General features: G+C 33.9%; 2 protein-coding genes across 2 annotated transcripts in view; both read right to left on the bottom strand.

The window, feature by feature from the left end:
* Positions 1-12,746, bottom strand: part of LOAG_17425 (CBR-AJM-1 protein) — a gene marked incomplete at its 5' end in the record, with an annotated part of 16,079 nt that extends 3,333 nt beyond the window's left edge. The window contains 12 exons of the mRNA XM_020450088.1: positions 411-598; positions 2,447-2,866; positions 3,088-3,204; positions 3,431-3,669; positions 3,965-4,130; positions 4,318-4,425; positions 4,564-4,854; positions 4,963-5,162; positions 5,738-5,894; positions 6,061-6,367; positions 6,642-6,693; positions 12,675-12,746. Coding sequence (XP_020306278.1) covers positions 411-598; positions 2,447-2,866; positions 3,088-3,204; positions 3,431-3,669; positions 3,965-4,130; positions 4,318-4,425; positions 4,564-4,854; positions 4,963-5,162; positions 5,738-5,894; positions 6,061-6,367; positions 6,642-6,693; positions 12,675-12,746 — 2,317 coding nt within the window. The remainder of the gene's footprint in view (positions 1-410; positions 599-2,446; positions 2,867-3,087; positions 3,205-3,430; positions 3,670-3,964; positions 4,131-4,317; positions 4,426-4,563; positions 4,855-4,962; positions 5,163-5,737; positions 5,895-6,060; positions 6,368-6,641; positions 6,694-12,674) is intronic.
* A 901-nt stretch (positions 12,747-13,647) lies between these two features.
* On the bottom strand, positions 13,648-18,197 carry LOAG_06075 (hypothetical protein). The gene is made up of 4 exons (XM_020447058.1): positions 18,034-18,197; positions 15,631-15,762; positions 14,468-14,799; positions 13,648-14,164 (listed from the first exon to the last, which is right to left on the bottom strand). Exons 1-4 carry the CDS (start codon positions 18,162-18,164, stop codon positions 13,722-13,724), a joined length of 1,038 nt encoding a protein of 345 aa, XP_020302672.1. The 5' UTR covers positions 18,165-18,197; the 3' UTR covers positions 13,648-13,721.
* Positions 18,198-18,516: the final 319 nt, after the last annotated feature.

Here is an 18,516-nt window from a genome sequence, read left to right as displayed (position 1 = left end):
TTCGACAGAAATACCTGATCATATGGACTGGGACCAGTGTTATCATATGGCAATTGATTTAATTCATGTTTCGAACTAAATTCACTCTTTTGCAATTTTTGAAACAACGGTCCATGATATTCCGGTCGTGATCGTAATATGTCGTCCGATGTTTGACGAAAACGTTCGCTCACTGCATCTGAGAACATAATTTGCATTTAATTGGTTATTTGCTTATTCGCACTTCAGATCCATATTATCAGAAATCTTAACTTAAATGTATGCTACCTCCATATGTGTTCTCGACATACCGTCAAAAATAAATTTTGAAGGAGCAATACTGCTATCTCCTAAAAAATAAAAAATACTTAAGAAGCAGGAATATTTACAGTATTAAGGACTCTCGAACTTTGGAAGATAAGAGTACTCACCAGGTGCACTGCTAGCATCACTTGAAAGAAATTCTTTCCTCGCCTTCTCAAGTTTTGATCGATATCGACTTGTACGACGACTTGATGATCGACTGAAATCATCATCATCGGCGGGGCGTCGATTATACAAACGTTCACGTGCTAGCATACTTGAATCGGAACCATTTGACATACTAATTTGCATACACCTAAAAATCTCATGAAATTTTTGAGTAAAAACGAATGAGCCAACGTCAGAGAGTTAGAAAATTTAAATACAACAAACAACTTTACGACCTATTCGTGAATTGAAGATGTCAAAGTATTCCAAAACATTTTAATGACTCGAGTTGCAGATATTGAATAGATTTTGGATATTTTTTTCAACAATGAATTCACACATCATTCTTATGTGGGAAACTTCCTGTCACATTATTCAGTTATTCTTGTCCATCTTTCCTCTCTATTTATTTCATTATTTTCATTTGTACTACTACTCTTATCTACACTGCATTACCATTAATTGGAATATGTGTGTATCTATACAAATATAAGAATTTCATAAAAAGTTTCCCGATATGAATACTGTCAAACAAGCATTGCCCTCCCCTACCTCCTCCCTCCCCCCCGTCCGCCCAATTCTTTATTCTTTCCAAATGACAACCGGATATATCATCTTTCACTGTCGATCCAATAGGAATATCGGAAATCTCAAATTAGGTGTCTGTCATGGATCATGGTCATGGATGTCATCATCTATTGACCTCAAACAATATCATCAATTCTTGCAATCTTAGCTACATCAACAACCCATCATTTTTTCAACGTCATAATTACATTTTATCACTGATGCATTGTTTCGAGTAAATTTGTTGCATGCTTTTCCAGGTCTTCAAAAATTGATATCGTGATGGTATTTTCACTACTGCGTAGCAACTGTTGCAAGAGAACAAAGATTTTATTCCATAATTTGAAATTTTGAAATCAAAAAAATGCAAAGTTACAGAAGCAAAATGAGATATAAATTTTTTCGTTAGTAAGTGAAATCAAATATTACTCTTAAAAATTTGGCTGATTCATGCAGGCAGCAATACCATCACGGTGTCAGTTATCTATTAAAAATACTAGAAAAGCATACAATACAGCATAACGATTCTTTTTTCTGCAAAATATAACGATCGTGTTAATGTGAATAGACTTTTATATTTAGAAGATAATTATAATCCAAATTTTAGCGCAAAATTTCGGGATTTTTTTCATCTATGAAGTGCTACCCTTTAGTAGTAATTAAAGAAAAAGAAAGAAAAAAACACAACAACCTCACAACCCTAAAGGTTATTGATCAATTTAAACCACATTTAAAAAGTATTAAGGACTCGAAAAGAGTTCAGATATCAGTCTTGAAAAGTGTGAAAACTTGCAAAAAATATGTTGACTGTAATGAAAAAGCAAAAAAAGAAAGTAATAACTGAGTATATGGTGACCCAAATATGTAATTGTGTAGTAAACAAAGCATTAATTGAACAAAAAGCTGGAAGTATCAGAAAACTGAAATGCTAAAAGTTAGACACAAAATCGGAAAAAATTTCCTTAAGCAAAATGCATCCTTGCTAAACTCCAATCTGATTAGATCAAATATAACTTTATTCATTTTGACCCAACTGGGTATTTCAGGTTCCAGGTTAATCTCAGACTAATTTTCCTTCCTTCCTCATTCTCACCCCATCATAGATTTACAAAATTGAAAATCTGATCCAATCAGCTAAGAATTTTTTCTTTTACATGGAATAAACACCTGATCAGTCAAAACGAAATGAGCAATAAAATAGTTCAAACAACATGTAACTGTTCCAACCCATATATTCTAGGAATAAACAACTAAAATAGAAATTGAAAAAATAATGCAACAAAATCGTAAATAGTTCAACATATCTGCTGTTCTACTAAGTAATGTCATATAACCTTAAGGTTGCATTATTCCCACAAAATTAGGCCAATTTTCTATTCTTAGGAAGGCAATAAGGAAGTCCATACAACAGTTTGTTTACAAAATATACCTAGGATCGTCGGACCAGACGGTACGATCAATACGTTCGATCACTTGTCGCTCCACTTTCGTCGTTACTTCACTTCCGCCGGTACTTAAGTTCTCCCGAGAACCATATGGAATCGCTGCCAAATTTTCTCGTGAATAATAAGGTGGTTTTGTCAATTTTTCTAAAGTTTCCCGAGATGTTAATATGTCTTTGCGGCGGTCACGACTGGTTATCTGCGCTAATAACTGTCGTTTTTCTATTTCCATTTTTTCTTTTTCTTCTATTTCACGCGCTATTTGATCCAGTTTATCACGACTTCGACGATCTTCAAGACGACGTTGAGCCTCACGTTCCAGTGCTTCCTGACGTTCTTGTTCACGCAATTCTGAATTACGTTTTTCCTGTTCAAGCAACTCTTTCAAGCGGCGACCCTCTTCTAATCTAAAGTTTAACATAAATAAAGAGAATCATATCAAGTAAGTTCTTTCAGAAACTTAAATTCGACGAACTACTTCTCACTTACCATTCCTTTTCCTCCATGAATGAAAGCACACAAAATTAGAGCTGAAATATTTAAGCACTTCAACTATCCTCCGCTAATTAGTTTCTTGCTTCTTTACAATGTCGCATTCAATTTCATGGATTCATACGCAGAAACTAACCGTTCACGCTCCCTTCTCTCGGCTTCCTGACGTTCACGTTCCCGTAATTCATTAGCCTCACGTTCCAATGCCTGTCTTTGTTCATCTCGTTGTATTTCAGCTAATCGCGCTGCCCGCCTGCAGAAAAAGAACTCCGTTAATAGCGAGAACAACGCAGTACAGTTGTTCACGGAACATTTGCGCTTTCCTGCTAAATTAATAGATAGACACGAAATGATGATGATGACTCATCCCTAAATTTACTATTAAATTTTTCTCGAACTCAAAAACTCAGCAGGTTATTTGCTGTGAGGAGAAACACTCATTCTTTTATTAAGTGGATATGTAAAGGATTAACTGATACCTTTCCTGGGCAGCATTTCTGATAGCCGCTAATTTCTCTCGTTCCATTTTTTCTTCTAATTGACGTTCATGTTCCCGATGCATCGCTTCACGTCTTTCACGTTCACGTTTCTCTGCTTCAATTCGTTCCTCGTCTTGTCTTTGACGCTCTCGTTCCTCATCCTCCCGTCTCTCTTGCTCACGTTTTTCTGCTGCACGTTTTTGTGCCTCAAAAAGTTCCTTCTCACGTCGTTCCTCTTCCTAAAATAATATATTTTCAAGATTTAAATTGAAGAATTAGAACCGCACTTCTGTTTTCATCATCCCTTTGAAGCTCATACTTGGCTTTTTTTGAAATTGCAGAGTATTTATGGCTTGACCAATAATTTATCACCTATTTTAATGATGCATTAAGAACCTATATCCCTTCTTGAAATAAAACTTCATGCATATTCCATAAGAACAACATATCAATACCGTCAACTTCTAGATTCTAATTTTCAACTTTTTTAGATTTGAATTTCAATCTCGGATAAATCTGAAAAGTTTCATTTACCTGACGCTGAAGTTCCTTTATTTCCGCTTCTTGCTTCTCTCTAGCTAATCGCTCCTGCTCACGATGTAAATTCTCCAAACGTTCTTTTTCTAAACGTTCACTAAGTCGTCGTTGCATTTCTCGTTCTTCTGCTTTCCGCTGCACTTCAGCTATGATTTCAGCTGCTCTGCAAAATTTGATTAAACTTTTGAAAAACAAATGAAAATTTGAACTGAAAGGAATCCGATTTCTTGAAAAATATAAATGAGTCTGAATTCGATCTTTTAAAAAAGAAATTACAGAAGTTATAAAGATGATTCAACATGAGAGAAGCAATAGAATTAAATGAGGAAGGTTGAAAATTAAGTTACAACCTTCTTTCTTCTTCTCTCCGACGAGCCTCCCGATTTTCTTCTTTAATTCGTTCTGCTTCGCGCATTTGCGCTTCTCGCCTTTGCATCTCCAGTAGTTCTTCTTCCACTCTGAAAGGCCAAATGAACATAAATTACAGATTAGCAATCAAACACAAAATTATTTTAAAGTCTGAATTTTCAAATTCTTAAAAAAGATTTCAAAAGCAAAGGTTGCGTAGTATTTTAATTAGCTTGAACAATCAGCACCTCAGGAGCTCCTGTTTTTCACGAGTAATACGTTCCTGCTCCTGGCGTTCTCTCTCAAGCCGTTCTTGTTCTTCTTTTTCCTTTTCTCGTTCTTGCCGTTCCCGTTCCTGACGCTCACGTTTGATTCGTTCGATTCGTTCAATTTCTAGCCGCTCAGTTTCTATTCTTTCACGTTCCAAACGTTCACGTTCTAGGCGTTCTTTCTCAGCTTGCTCACGTGCTAATCGCTCACGTTCACGCTCTGCACGCTCACGATCCAAACGTTCCCTTTCACGTCGCTCCTCCTCGAGCCTAAAGCTTAGTTTATCCTAAGAACTTTCAATATATCTCTTCAAAAGCATGCTTGTAATTACCTCCCCCAAACAACAGATTTCATGAATGTTTAGAGAAAGTGCCTACCTTTCCTGTTCCAGTCGACTTTTTTCTAGCTCTCGCCACCTCTGCAATTCATGCTCTTCATGCTCCCGTCGTGCTCTTTCAATTCGTTCCCATTCCGCTCTCCGCTCTAATTCAACATTTTCACGTGCTGCTCGCTCTTTATCCAGTCTTTGCTTTTCCATTCGTTCACGTTCCAAGCGTTCACTTTCCAATTCTCGATGCTTTAAGAAATACTTTATTTGAGGGTCGGATCAAAAAACCCAAGTATTCCACGTTTGCATAATGATATCCAAATGAGTGAAAATTTAAGTTAAATAATAGCTTCGTTATTTTAAAATCATTTTTAAACAATTGGATTAAGATAATTCAGTTGTGCGAAACATATGTACTTGTTCCAATGAATGGTCAAATGTTTATTTAACGAATCCTTCTCTATGCTGTCCTTTAAGGATTGCGTGATGAAAAACTGCATGACAGCGAAAGAGTGAAAATTGGAAGACAATGATATTACAAATCCCGACGGTTTAATAGTAGTACTGGAAATGGGTAAAGATGAAAAAGAAGTTTCATTTGTGTTCTGTAGCATTCCATTTGATTTATTTTAAAAGGAAAATATGTTGAATAATTTGACTATGAAGTACTGGGATATTGATTTCTGCATTCTCGTAAAATATGATCCAAAATGGAACGTGACAGTTCCACATTTTGATTTTTTCATGCTAATGATGATACGTTCATCAGGAATGATTAGTTCACTCACTTTAAGAACTTTAAAGGTAAATCAGAGATGTAATACTTTTATCTCCCGTTCGCGTCGTTTCCTTTCTAAATATTCACGTTCCTTTACTTCCCATAGCCGTCGCTCCTCTTCAGCTCGTCTTCTGCGATCCTCCTCTTCATGTTGCCGTTGCTCTTGATCTTTTTTGATACGGCGTTCTTCTTCCTCCAAACTTCTATGAAGCATAACAGATTTAGAAGAAGCTTAATTAATTAGTCTTCAGCATAATTTGCATTGAAATGCCGAAAGAAAAAAAAAGTAAAGGATATTTAGTTCCTTCACATCTCTATTCCATCGTTTAGTTCTGAATTTCACTATCAAAATGTATCAAACTTCCTTACCTTAAATATTTATAATTGTAATCAACAGTACGTTCCTCCCTCGGATAATATTTGCTATCGACGGATGGATATCGTTCATGTTCCAAGATGATCGGTGATGAACGGGATAGAGGTGGGGCAGAAAGAGCTTCGGAAGAACGTGTGACGAAAGTTCTGGTCCGTATTTCTTTTCGGTAATACTCTTCTTGGTGATAATCACTAAATGGTGTTGTCGATGAACGATAGTCGATAGGTGTCGTAGTTGAAGAAGGAATCGATGATGTAGTGAGTTGCACTGGTATTTCTCGAATTGTGCGGCTTCGAGGCTCTGAAATCAATCTTGAATTAATTAAATAATCAAAAAAATAGGAGAAAAAGCGATATTCACACTAATAACTATCTTCTTGCCATTTCATTAATAACAGATTGATGAACAAAGTGAACCATATGATCTAGCAGTCTTTCTATTCAACCACCGTATGAACTATCATTAGCAAGGATTCATCATTGAATTTTGACAATCAATTAACTGAATCATTGATGAACAAATCGGAAAGCGAAAAATTGAAATAAATTTATAAAATGAGAGGAAATAAACCAACCGGATCGCTGTACGTAAATATCGTCATCACGCGACATATCGGAATTGCGCTGCTAGAAAATAGAAAAAAGTGAAATTTTGCCAGTGCTGCAAGAATTTTGAGAAATGTCCAAATAAATTCATTTAATATCAAACTAATTAACAAAGATAAGGGCAAAAGTTTTGGTAAACAATTAAAACAAAGAGAGAAATTACAATGGGAATGTGATAAAAATAAGAATTTTTCTTCCATAAAAAAAAATAATTTTAACGAATGACAAAGTGAACACGTGGAGATTATTAAGCAACTGCTTAATTAATTATTTGTAGCTTATCATCTAACCAGTTAATTACTGTCAATATTTTGAAACAAAGATTTTTTGTCACAATCACTTCTATTTTTATCATAACCAAAATTTGCATCAACAAATTGGTAACTATAAAATTTTTGTTATTCCCCAAATTCCCAAAATAATTTCTTTAAATGTTTAATACAAATATTTCTGACTTAAGAGGTATCGTTGACAACAAAGTTAGCAATAAAATTCCTTCAAATTTATTGATTCTAAAGGACCAATAAGATGAAAGCAATGAAACATATATATGGATGTTAAGGAATGATATCATTATCATCAGGAAGAAAGAGAAGAGTCAAACAATATCGAAGAAAATTCGTGTTAAAATCAAAGCAAAATCACGCCAATAGTGATTAAAAAGACAATTTTCTAAGTTTATTTTATCTGAATAGCCTCAAATAAAAGAGAAATATAAAAGAATAAAATTATGAGAACGAATCGGAGGGATAATTTTGAAGAAGAAAATGGAGCCATATGACCTTGAAAATTTATAAATTCTTTCACAGAGTCCCTTTAGAGAATATGATCCTTACTATCTATTTGTCAAATATCAAATGTGATAAATTTTTGTGGAAATGTCTGAAACACGCATCTGATCGCATAAAAAATTTCAATACATCAATAGATTACATGGAATTGAAATGTTTTTCAGAACTACAGAAATGACACTTCGTCTTAAAAAGTGAAAAGTGATCGCATGCTAAATATGATCAGGCAATGAATGATTCCTATTAATAAAGTGGGAGACCGTACATCCTAGAATTTTCAAGAAAGCCTAAAAGATAGACTGCTTAAACAGGATGATTTGCATCAATGAGAATTGACTGATTGAACAAAAAGACTGACGATTGGAAAGATGGGAATTATTCATCAAATCATTAAATAATCAGTCACCATCAAGCACTTTCACAAGCAGCACACACTATTATGTATCTATCAGAGAATCTTCGGTGATTGTAGGCTCTTTGTATTGCCTAAAATATCTCAACAAATAAAATTATTAAAATTCGTTGACTGTTTTAAAATCCCCATATAGAGTGTTTTACTAGAATTGAAATAAATTTTCTGATTTATAAATAAATAGTGAAAATCATTGTTTCTAAGTTTGCCATTTTAAATGAAATTCTATTGAAGAAAAATAAGAGGAATGAAAAAGCCAGGAAAAAGCAGGAATATAGTTCAAATTCGGGTAAAAGGGACAATGATACATACCACTATGAGACAAAGTGAAAAATGGTTATGCGGAATTCATTTTACAAATTAATACGGACCTGCTTAAAGGAAAGAAGTGAATATGCCGAGAACTTTACTCTTTTGCGAGTTTCAAAGAAAGACTCTTTTTAAAGGTATTTTGAAATCCAAAAATAATGACTCTTTTTCCAGAGTAATAAAAATTTTTGCTCTCCAAATTAAAGAATTATTTCAACTGATCTCGGTTTCGCCTAAAAGAGGTGTCAAACTTTACGGAAAACTTTTGACTGAATTAATTTACAGGTGCATGGTTTTAATAAAAAACCAGCTGGAAAATTCAGTGACTTCAAGAATTTATTTACTGCAAAACAACGTATGACGACGTATTAAAGTATGTCCATTGAGTTAGATTTCGGCTGATACAGTGATCAAAGAATTAACTGATTTCAGCAAATCATTCGAATTCAAATCGATCATCCGATCAGTTATTCAGCTACTGAATCATATTTTTCTTTGGTTAAAGTCAATCAGAAAAAAAGGAGAATTTGATGTCAATTTTAAAATGATTGGATGGTGACAACAGAAACACGACATCAAAAAGCAGCGATGAAAATTTTTAGATGTCATTCAAGTTGAAAACAGCGCAAGAGATATATTTCTGAAATAGATGAAATGCAGGATGATCAGGGTGAAGGGAGAAAGTTGTCAAAAATCAGCAGAGGGGAAGAGTTCATAAGAAGGAGGATCTATGTGAAAAGAGAATTTTGCAACCACCATGACAGTGTGACAATTATGAATACAGACTGATTGCAGCGGTCAGCGATGATGCTATTACACATGTCTCGTATCTTTCACTAAATAACAACCTGAAAACTGGTCTCGAAGTATCCTCTCTAGATAGTAATAGTAATAGTAGTAGTAGCAGTGGGAGGAGGAGGAGGAGGAGGAAGAGGAGGAGCAGGAGAAGGAGAAGTTCATATTTAACGAAAATGAAGGCAAGAGGAGCCTTTCTGCATTTTGCAAAACTAAATTTCTCGAATAGAGTGGAGTTTTACAGTGCAACAATGTATATTTTATTCATTTTTAACAGAATTTCGAACTTATTTCCCAGAAATAGAAAATAAAAATTTAGAAGTTCGTTAAGGTTCACAAATTAGCAAATGATGAATGAAATGTTTACCTAAAAGTACAACACTTTCCACTTATGATGAAAAAGTATAGTTGAAAAGTTGAGGGAATATTGTATGCACTTTAATGTTGATTTGGAATATTCAGGCCAATTAGAAAATTAGCTAAGTCTTCCGAGCACTATTAGAAATAAATTAATAAAGACTAGATAATGGGATTGAAATTGTGGTAGGGGAAATTATGTAATTGATGAAATGCCTTTTTAAAGGCGTAGTGGACATAACGAAAAGAAAATGAATTGTAAATTCGTTGATAGATGAATGATGTTTATTCTCGAGTTACTTGATAATGATAGCCATTACTGATTTGCACAAAACAGCATCAGATTAACAAATATATGGAAATAAATGATATGTAAAAATGATTCGAAGTAGCAACCCCGGTATTACATGTGACGCGTTTTCTGGCGATGACAGCAAATCTTCCCAGTGTCCATTTTTGCTTCATCTATTCTCTAACTAGGTTGGAAATAATTAACATTATTGGACCTCAGCTGATCAAAATATGGTCATAACTTCTAGTCTTGTTTCAATCCTGTAGGAAAATACCTTACTTCAAGGTACCTGATCACTAAGAGTTCAGCACTGCAAGTCGAATCCTGCACAAGTTCATGCTACACTAAATTGGAAAAAAAATTGGGAAATCATTAATACAATTGGTTCGCTAACGAAAAGGTAGCTATGACAACATTAGCATTAAATACAAATAGCACTACCAATAGGAGTTAGCTGTAGTTTTATGCAAACAGAAATCAGCAATATCAACGATTACAATGCCAGAATTGTAAGTTGTGCAAATCATACGTTCTGTAATGTCCAATAGCTGTCACAATTTAGTGCTCGCAGAGAATTTAATAATTTTTTAATTAAATGACCAAGAATGTCAGGAAGAATTCCATTACAGAAGTCGTTTGCAGTCTACAAAAACGAATGGTTTCAGAAGTATCAGCGCCTCTGAAAACTTGATCGTCATTCAGAAGACTCTGCTACGTTCGGAAAATATAGATTTAGTTGATAGCATTATCCGCCTGATACAAATTTATACTAAACCTTGGTAAGGAATGTAAGATTTATTGCTGAGGCAGTTACTTTGAAAAGCAATATTGAAAATTTTTTTGTGCGAAGCCAAAAATTTTTATAAACCAGTTTTATTCTCGATCTCTCACAATTTTGAATTTCCTCCCAGAAATGTTGAAACAAAGAGAACGGAGGAATAATTCCCGGTTTACCTCAGATTTTGATATTTCTAAGAGAGTTCAAGACAAAAATAAGCAAAATCCAACTATTACGTACCATAATTCCCTCAAAAATTTTAATCACTCAACGACTACTGCTAAAACTTCCCACCGCATCTGGTGCTCATTCATAGTTCGTCCGTTAAGGAAAATCATTTCTTACAAATAATTCCGGTAGAACGAAACTTCACTATCGGACATATTTCATTGATTTATCATTCGTTATCACTCTGTTATGCTAATCAATTTTGATGGAGTTATTTTTTTCCATCAAAGAGGTAAAAAGATTTTATTTAGAATTAACGAATGATCGGCAATACCTCTTCTGGAAAAAGAAAGGTACAGCAGCGGATGGATTGCTAAATTCACGTAAGATAAATTACCAGGAATTTTCAAAATCCCGAAAGAAATACTCTGGATTTTGAATTCTGGTAATCGACCAATAAGTTTATTTGTAGGCATTGCACCTAAATAAGAAGGTATGGAATGCTATTTAATGCTTTGAGGAAAATATGTTCACTTTTTCTCTGATTTTTTATTTCAGAATATTTTCCTTAAATAAGTGTCTATGAGTTTTTAGCGTAATAGAAAGCGAAGTTCTGAAACAAGTAAGTATTTAAAACTAAAATGAAAGATGCAAAGGGAAGACTGAGAACCACTTTTCCTTCAAAGAAATCGATGAAAGTAATTCTAAAAGAGTTCTAAAAAAGGAAAATTATAAAGAGTGTAAAAGGAGGAACTTGAAATATTTAAATATATGAAGAAAAGCCGCTATCAGTACGGAAAAAGAGAAGGAAAGAAAAAGCTGGAAGTGAAGAGTGAAGAGTGAAATGATGAATCAGTGATTCAAATATATTTATGATTTCCATTCATCAAACATAACGGAATGATTCTGATAACAACGTTATTAGTTGCTATTCCTGGAAGAATAAATAATTTTTTCAAGCAGAACTGAAAGATTTCACTACAACATGAATAAAAGATTACGATATGCATAATCGGCATTCCGATAAGCAATCCGGATTCTGACTGATGATAATGATTTAACTGAAAAACTTCTAGTACATGGCATGTTCCAGAACAGACAACAATGATTTGCATGATTTCAGCGATATTTCTGAGTTTTTAGGCTTTCATTTTTATCAGTCAAATTACGTACGCCATGCTAAAGTCATAAACGAATGGTGCATTAGTCCAAAATTAACGGTCCTCTTATCAATTTCTTTTGAATTCCATCCTGGAACTCCAGCAGTTATTGGTTATTAAAGTGGTAGTGATATAGTAAAACGCATTTGGATCCATATCATTCAATGAATCGTCAATCATTGGAATACAGAATATAAGCTTATCATTGGGATCTGATGGCTAATATTTGGAAATTCCTAGAAATTCAAATAAATGAATCAGCGGATATTTTTAACGTCTGCGATATTATGTATTACATTATTTCAATGGTAAACTTCACATAGCAGAAATGATAAGGAATTGGTTGAACATTAACAGTAGCAAATAATAGTAAACATAGAAATTATGAGTGGCAGAAAACCATAAGGGAAAAGAAAAGGAATGAACTAATGCGACAGCAAAACCAAATTTATAAACATCTGTTGAGTAAAATTTGTGGTAAAAAAATATTAGATTTGTTTTAGATCAAAAATAGCGAAAGAGACAAGGCAACAAAAAATACTGAATTGTGATCGGGAGAGAACTAACTGTGATTTTCTAAGAGGGTTCTCAAATGAATAATGCAAAGCGTCTGAAGGTAATAAAAACGAAAACAACCGGCTAATTCCAGTTATTTCAACTGTGTGACTTATAGGAATTTAAAAAATGAATTCAGTTAATCAACTAACGGTACCGAGCATCTGAATAAATACAAAGCTGGATAGATGAGAGATAAAATGCTAAAAGAATTAATACTTGATATGGAAATGAATAATCGATTTTTATGAATGACAATAATGTGGCATGCAAAGTATGAAACAAAATACAAATGATCAAAAATAGAGAAGTGAATAAATGGAATCAGTATCTAATGCCACCAATTAAATTGAACTCAGTTCAGCAAAGACAATCAAAGACATACCTTTTGCGACGACAATTCAGATGGGGTTTTTGGCGGTGGTGGCGGTGGTGGTTCCGAGGGTGGACTTGACATTCCTGAAATAAACTTCATCTTCTAAACGAAATCATGGGAACACGTCTATAATTCTAATTATTAGATATAATTTTAATTTAAGTAGTTTCAACGATTGAGAAACTGAAAAACATGAGAATGGATGTTAACATTTAGTGAAACGCTACTAAAAGCATTTTAAAATATTCATATCAGCTAGAAGTTACTTGTTCTCTCACTACAGTAATGAGACGACAAACAGTTAAGCTTCCACAATTCCCAGAACCTTTTCTTTCATATATCTCTCAAAATGTAAACTATCATTTCTGATTTCTCGTTTAGAAGTGGTCTAAGTCGCAATTAACAAACAACTAAACGAGAAAAAGACGCCTCCCTTCTTCATCATGATGTCCTCCTTTGTACATATCGCAAAAATTTGTCGTGTTTCCTACTTACGTTAAAATTACTTAGTTCTTCTCGGGTGCTATTTTCTTTAGAAAACGAAATGGAACTATTCAACAGGCCTCAACTCTTATCCCTGACAATAACTTTCTTTCTGTTTTTGGATCCCACAAACTTTCATCAGGAAGATCGTGAAGGACAAATATATTCAGTGTTTCTATGAGATATTGTATATCTTTCCCGAAATTCGGAAATGAAAATAGATCTATCTTCATGAATATCTCAGAAACAATCTGCAATTAATAAAAAATCTTCCCTGCTTTCTCCATTGAACCTTAGTTGGGTTCCGGAAGAGCACTGCGTGACATGATGCAAATGCAAATTCGTCCCCTTCACTTTTCGCCTTTACAAATTTGAGACACTCAGCAAGCTAAGACTGTTATATTTAAGCAAAAGATGTAAAAGTATACAGGGATCAAGTTGTCATATAGCATGATAATGATAGCTGTAGTGACAATGTTATCAGCAAGTATGAGCAGAAGTGCGATTACTACAAATTTCTTGTTATGATGGCAACTACTGATTCATTATTATCATCACAAATATCTAACGGAGTCAGAATGCTCCAAAGAAATATTTGCTCAGCAAACAAAACCAGAATTTAGATTCCAAAAAGGACAATTTCAGAAACAAACAGTTCCTGTTAAATTTAGCAGTTAACTGCAATAACAATCTAATAGTGAAAGATGTGGACAGACATTCATCCGGACATATCCCTAAAGTGGTCAGGGGATAATGAGAAAAATAAGTCGGAAAACGAGATTCCATCATCGTTCCGTGATTGATATGATCAGCAGGAGGAGGAGGAGGAGAGTGTTGGTATGGTCGAAAGAACCAGCCTGAGCGTATGATGTAGCGTTTTATTGTTGTTGATGCTGCTGATGATGTTTGCCGATAATAATCGCTTTTGCCACTGACGTCGTCATTGTCACCATCGTCACCATCCTTACCAATACCGACTCCTTGCCCAATACGTCCTCGACCTGTTTTCCTACCCTCTTCAATGTAATTTTACATCCGTAAAAAGCAAAAAGCCTATTCACCTTGGTTTTACGAATTCGTCCACACCGGCAGATTTAGGCTTTGTTATAAATGAAGTTACATAATCGATTTGAAGTTGTGAGTAAGTTAATAGTCATAAAGGATAGATTAAAATTTGAGAAAGAAATGTCAAGGGCAATGATGAGCAGAATAAGTCACCTGAACAATCGATTGCAGGGATCTTTTTTGAATGACTCAAGTCCTGAGATAGGTCTTTGAAGTTTTCGGCTACTCCCAAGTTGCCTAAAGTAAAAAATAACCTTTGAGATTACTCCTTCTGATTCCGTTTCGGCCAATACTTGCTGCTGAAGTTGGTACAATGTTACTTCTTGCAGATGTAATATCACTGTTTTGTTCACCGTTGGTCAAGTCTTCGAGGCTAGCAATGGGTGGTGCACTAAAGAGAGGTAGAAGATAGGCTGTAGCAAGAGAGGATGAGGCTGGTAACAGCGGTTGACAATTGTTGTCGGTTGTCGAGGCAACTGCAACAGCAGTGGTAAATATTGCCCGGTTTGTTGACGAATGTCCACTGTCCTTGGGTGCGCGGGATGACAATGTAGCAACGATCGACGGGACATCATCGTTCAGTTCTCTGCAATTTACCACTTTAGGCGCACAAACATTAGCATGAAGCATATGCAAAGTAACTTGAGTGCGTGACCAAAGAGTGACCATTGCAGAAGTTTCAGACGGAAAAACTGATAACTGTCACATCACTGTTGTCACTGTTCTTGTAAACACCACACAGTGAGATAAGGAGATTTGGCATAGCCCCATAAGTTAGCAGTCCTTGACTTTTTTGACATGGCGCTGTTGATCATCATTTGGTATAAGTGAGTAAATAAAAACTTAGGCTAGAAATTTGGTCAGCACAGTGACAAGCCATTGATATCATAATAATTTGACATAACAAAAAGGATATTGTTTTCTGAAGGATTAGATGTTTTTCTTGCCAGACAGAATTACGGTTAAGCAGGAAGCAAAAAACTAGAATACTTCCAAAAATATTTTTTCCCTGATTTTCCCTGATATCTGATATTTTATTGATTTTCTGATTTCCGATAAAAATATTTTTTTCTACGAAATCAATTGCTTCTATGTACCCAATTTAAAGGTTTTGTTAAATCGCAATGGTGAATGCCATAGACGAAACCAGAATTGTCCTCAACATAAAATATTGTGCATTCAATTGCTTCTATGCATCTAATTTCGAAAGTTTCATTAAAATCCCAAGAACTATCATTTTTACGGAATATTGCTGGAATGGTTAAGAAATTTCAGACAACTAATTCAGTACTAATCACCAATGTTATGTAAATCACAAGATGTAAAAATCAGACTGCCAAATGACCAATAATCTGCCGTAGACAGAGAGTAAATTTAGCACAAACAAAAATACTTAAATTAAAACTTGTCAACTTACCCATTTGCAGCGAGTTGTTCCTCCATAATTGCAGCTTCATCGATCGGATTGGAACAGATCGAGAAATCAAGTACTGAATCATGTGAATGATCGATGGATATGGAAGTCGAATTCAGTGAGCACGTTTCTTCGCTGCAAAAGTTCGAAGTTGAGATGTCAAAAAGGAATTTTTGGACATTTATCGATTCTCTATCACTAAAACCTTATTTGAACATTCAAGAAAATCTAATTCGACTATGGACGATGGAGAGATAACACATTATACTTGATGTATTTTGTTGATGTTCAACTGATTTTATGGAATTTACAGAATGAGTAAACAGTAATCCTAAAAATTTAAGACTTCATCAACCATCAACCATAACTGTCACATTGGTAATAGTCTAAATATCGAGAAATGTGCCAAATTTTAACTAAAATTTGCGCCATAACTATAATTGAGAAAATAAGTGAAATTAATAGAAATGTTAAATCTCTTTGAACTGTAGTTTAATAAAGAGACTCGAAAAGACGAAGAGCAAGTTTATGTTTATTTGTTGAAGAGGAAAAAGATATTGTGGAAGAAAAGAAAGTAGGGTATTTGAATCACTGGAAAATTTACTGTCATTGTAAATTTGAGAAGAAAAAGGGAGTAAAAAAGGAACTGTCACTGCTAGAATGTTCCTTTCATTTGATTTAAATTTGAATTAAAAACTGCAAACAAAAAAGTGCAAATTGTTCACAGGAATTTAACTTGTTATTGTGGCAATGTATTGTTATCAAATTTGTGTCCTCGTTCAAGTAAAACTTCAAACTGTGAGTTTTAATACTTCAATATCTGACGAACAGTGAAAACGATTAATTAAAGTAATTTTATTATTCGAAAAACTCGCCATTTCAAGACATTTTAAAGGTTAGATTCTAAAATACCTAATCTATCTGGTAGACTCCCGTAGAAGTTCAGTATTCTCGTAAATAGCAGCGATAGTACGGTCTATAAAAGTACACCATACTAGGATAACAGATCAAAACCCATATTCTGTCGGGAGTGAAAAATATGTATTGAAAGGATGGACATACCAGAAATGGACGTTAAGAAAAGGTTACTACAAACGGTGCTCAACAAATATGAGTAACAAAGATCAGTCGTTCATTAAAATCTTCGTTTGGAGATTATTCAGATAAGTAAGAATTACTTCACCAGTGAAGAATTTCAGTTTGATTTGGTGATGAATTGTGCAAATCCGAAAAACATTATAGTAAGAATTAAGTTTCGGTCAATAACCACACATTTCATTTTTCCAACTACCAAAACAATTTTCCTCTTCTCTTGAAAAATAAAATTGAAATTCGGTAAACATTGCAAAATAAGGCCTGATTACATTTTTAAAAAGATAATAACCGAAGAGTTATTTTAATCCAGAATTCTCTACCTGATTTGGGTGAGATATCAGCTCAAAATTAAATGTCATCCTACCCATTTTTAATATTGTTTGCGATTTGCGCATGACAATTCTGCGTCTTACTGTCATTCAACAAAACAGTATCCACTAAAAAATCCACCCGACAATTTCATCTTAGACATGTAGAAGCAATTTTGCGGTTGCAAAATGGGCAATTATTCAAGTATGAGTTTCGTCCAATTTTCTAATTTTAAAACCATAACTTAATTATAACATTTTCGGTCTCAAAACTTTGGATTAATTAATTTTTCATTGATTACATGTAGGTGCAACCAATATTAATTCAATTAAAGGATATAAGAAATATGGAAATAAAAAAATTTCCCTACATCCCTTCTGAAATCAGATGATGTTGCCACGTTGATGAAAAATAAATTTCACACGTTATCACTTGTCACTTAATTCCAGGTAAGTGTCAAATAAGAATTTCATTTTTGCTAAAAGGGAAGGAATTATTTGCTCCTATAACAAGTTAAACTATGTTTGGAGAAAAAAGATTTAAGTGTTAGAAATTAAAAGACAGGATGTCACTTTAAAAGAAGTTCAAGAAATGGTGGGAGATATCGGTTTTGGATATATTCATTTTGGAATTTGGTGAAAAATAGCAAAAAAACACCAAGAGGTTGAACTTATAAGAAATAGCAATTTAATTGGTACCAATGCTAATAATGTACGCATAAGGAAATGAAAAAAATCATATCATAGACTGTAGGAAGAATTAATGCAAATTAACTTTCTTACAAAACGTACATCAATTTCCTATTAATAAAAACAAATTCATATTAAAATCCAGACTGTTTAGATAAAGGTAATGGTAATAATAATCCATACTCAGATAGTATTACTTTGTCATCCAAGCTTACAGACGTTTTCATTACAAATTTTGACGGTACTATTACAATAAAGAAGCTACAAAACTAAGAGGAAAAAATTCCAAAATTTTAAAATTCAGCGAACTTACTTCGTGATAGTATCCAATAATTCATTCATAACTATTTCATTTTCGTCACGATCTCGAAAGTTCGAATAATCTATCAGTGATGAAATTGGAGCAGTACTGGTTGGGAACACGGTACCAGTAATTCGTTTCATCCTACCTTGTTGTGTAAAATTCGCGAATTTACTCTGAAAAAAACAAGTTAGACATTAATAAATTCCAAACTTTTCTTAAGTGAAATGCTAATTTTAGATGATATAAATTGAAATTGTTGCAAGTTGCGGCTGCGTCTTCTTTAGATAGCAAGAAGTAAATTTTACAAATTATTAAGATATGCTTCTGAGCGACTAAGAAGAGGAAAAGGAAAATCATTCTAAAGACAAAAAGATTTAATTAAATTAAGATTAAAGATCAAAAAATTTAATTACCATAAAGGGAATTTTCAAACTACATGTTGAAAAGAAGATGACTCACTATTCTATGAAAAAACATTCCCTATTGAAAACC

This window comes from Loa loa, assembly GCF_000183805.2.
Source record: "Loa loa unplaced genomic scaffold supercont3.74, whole genome shotgun sequence".
NCBI lineage: Eukaryota > Metazoa > Nematoda > Chromadorea > Rhabditida > Onchocercidae > Loa > Loa loa.
This window is presented reverse-complemented; position numbering and strand designations above follow the sequence as displayed.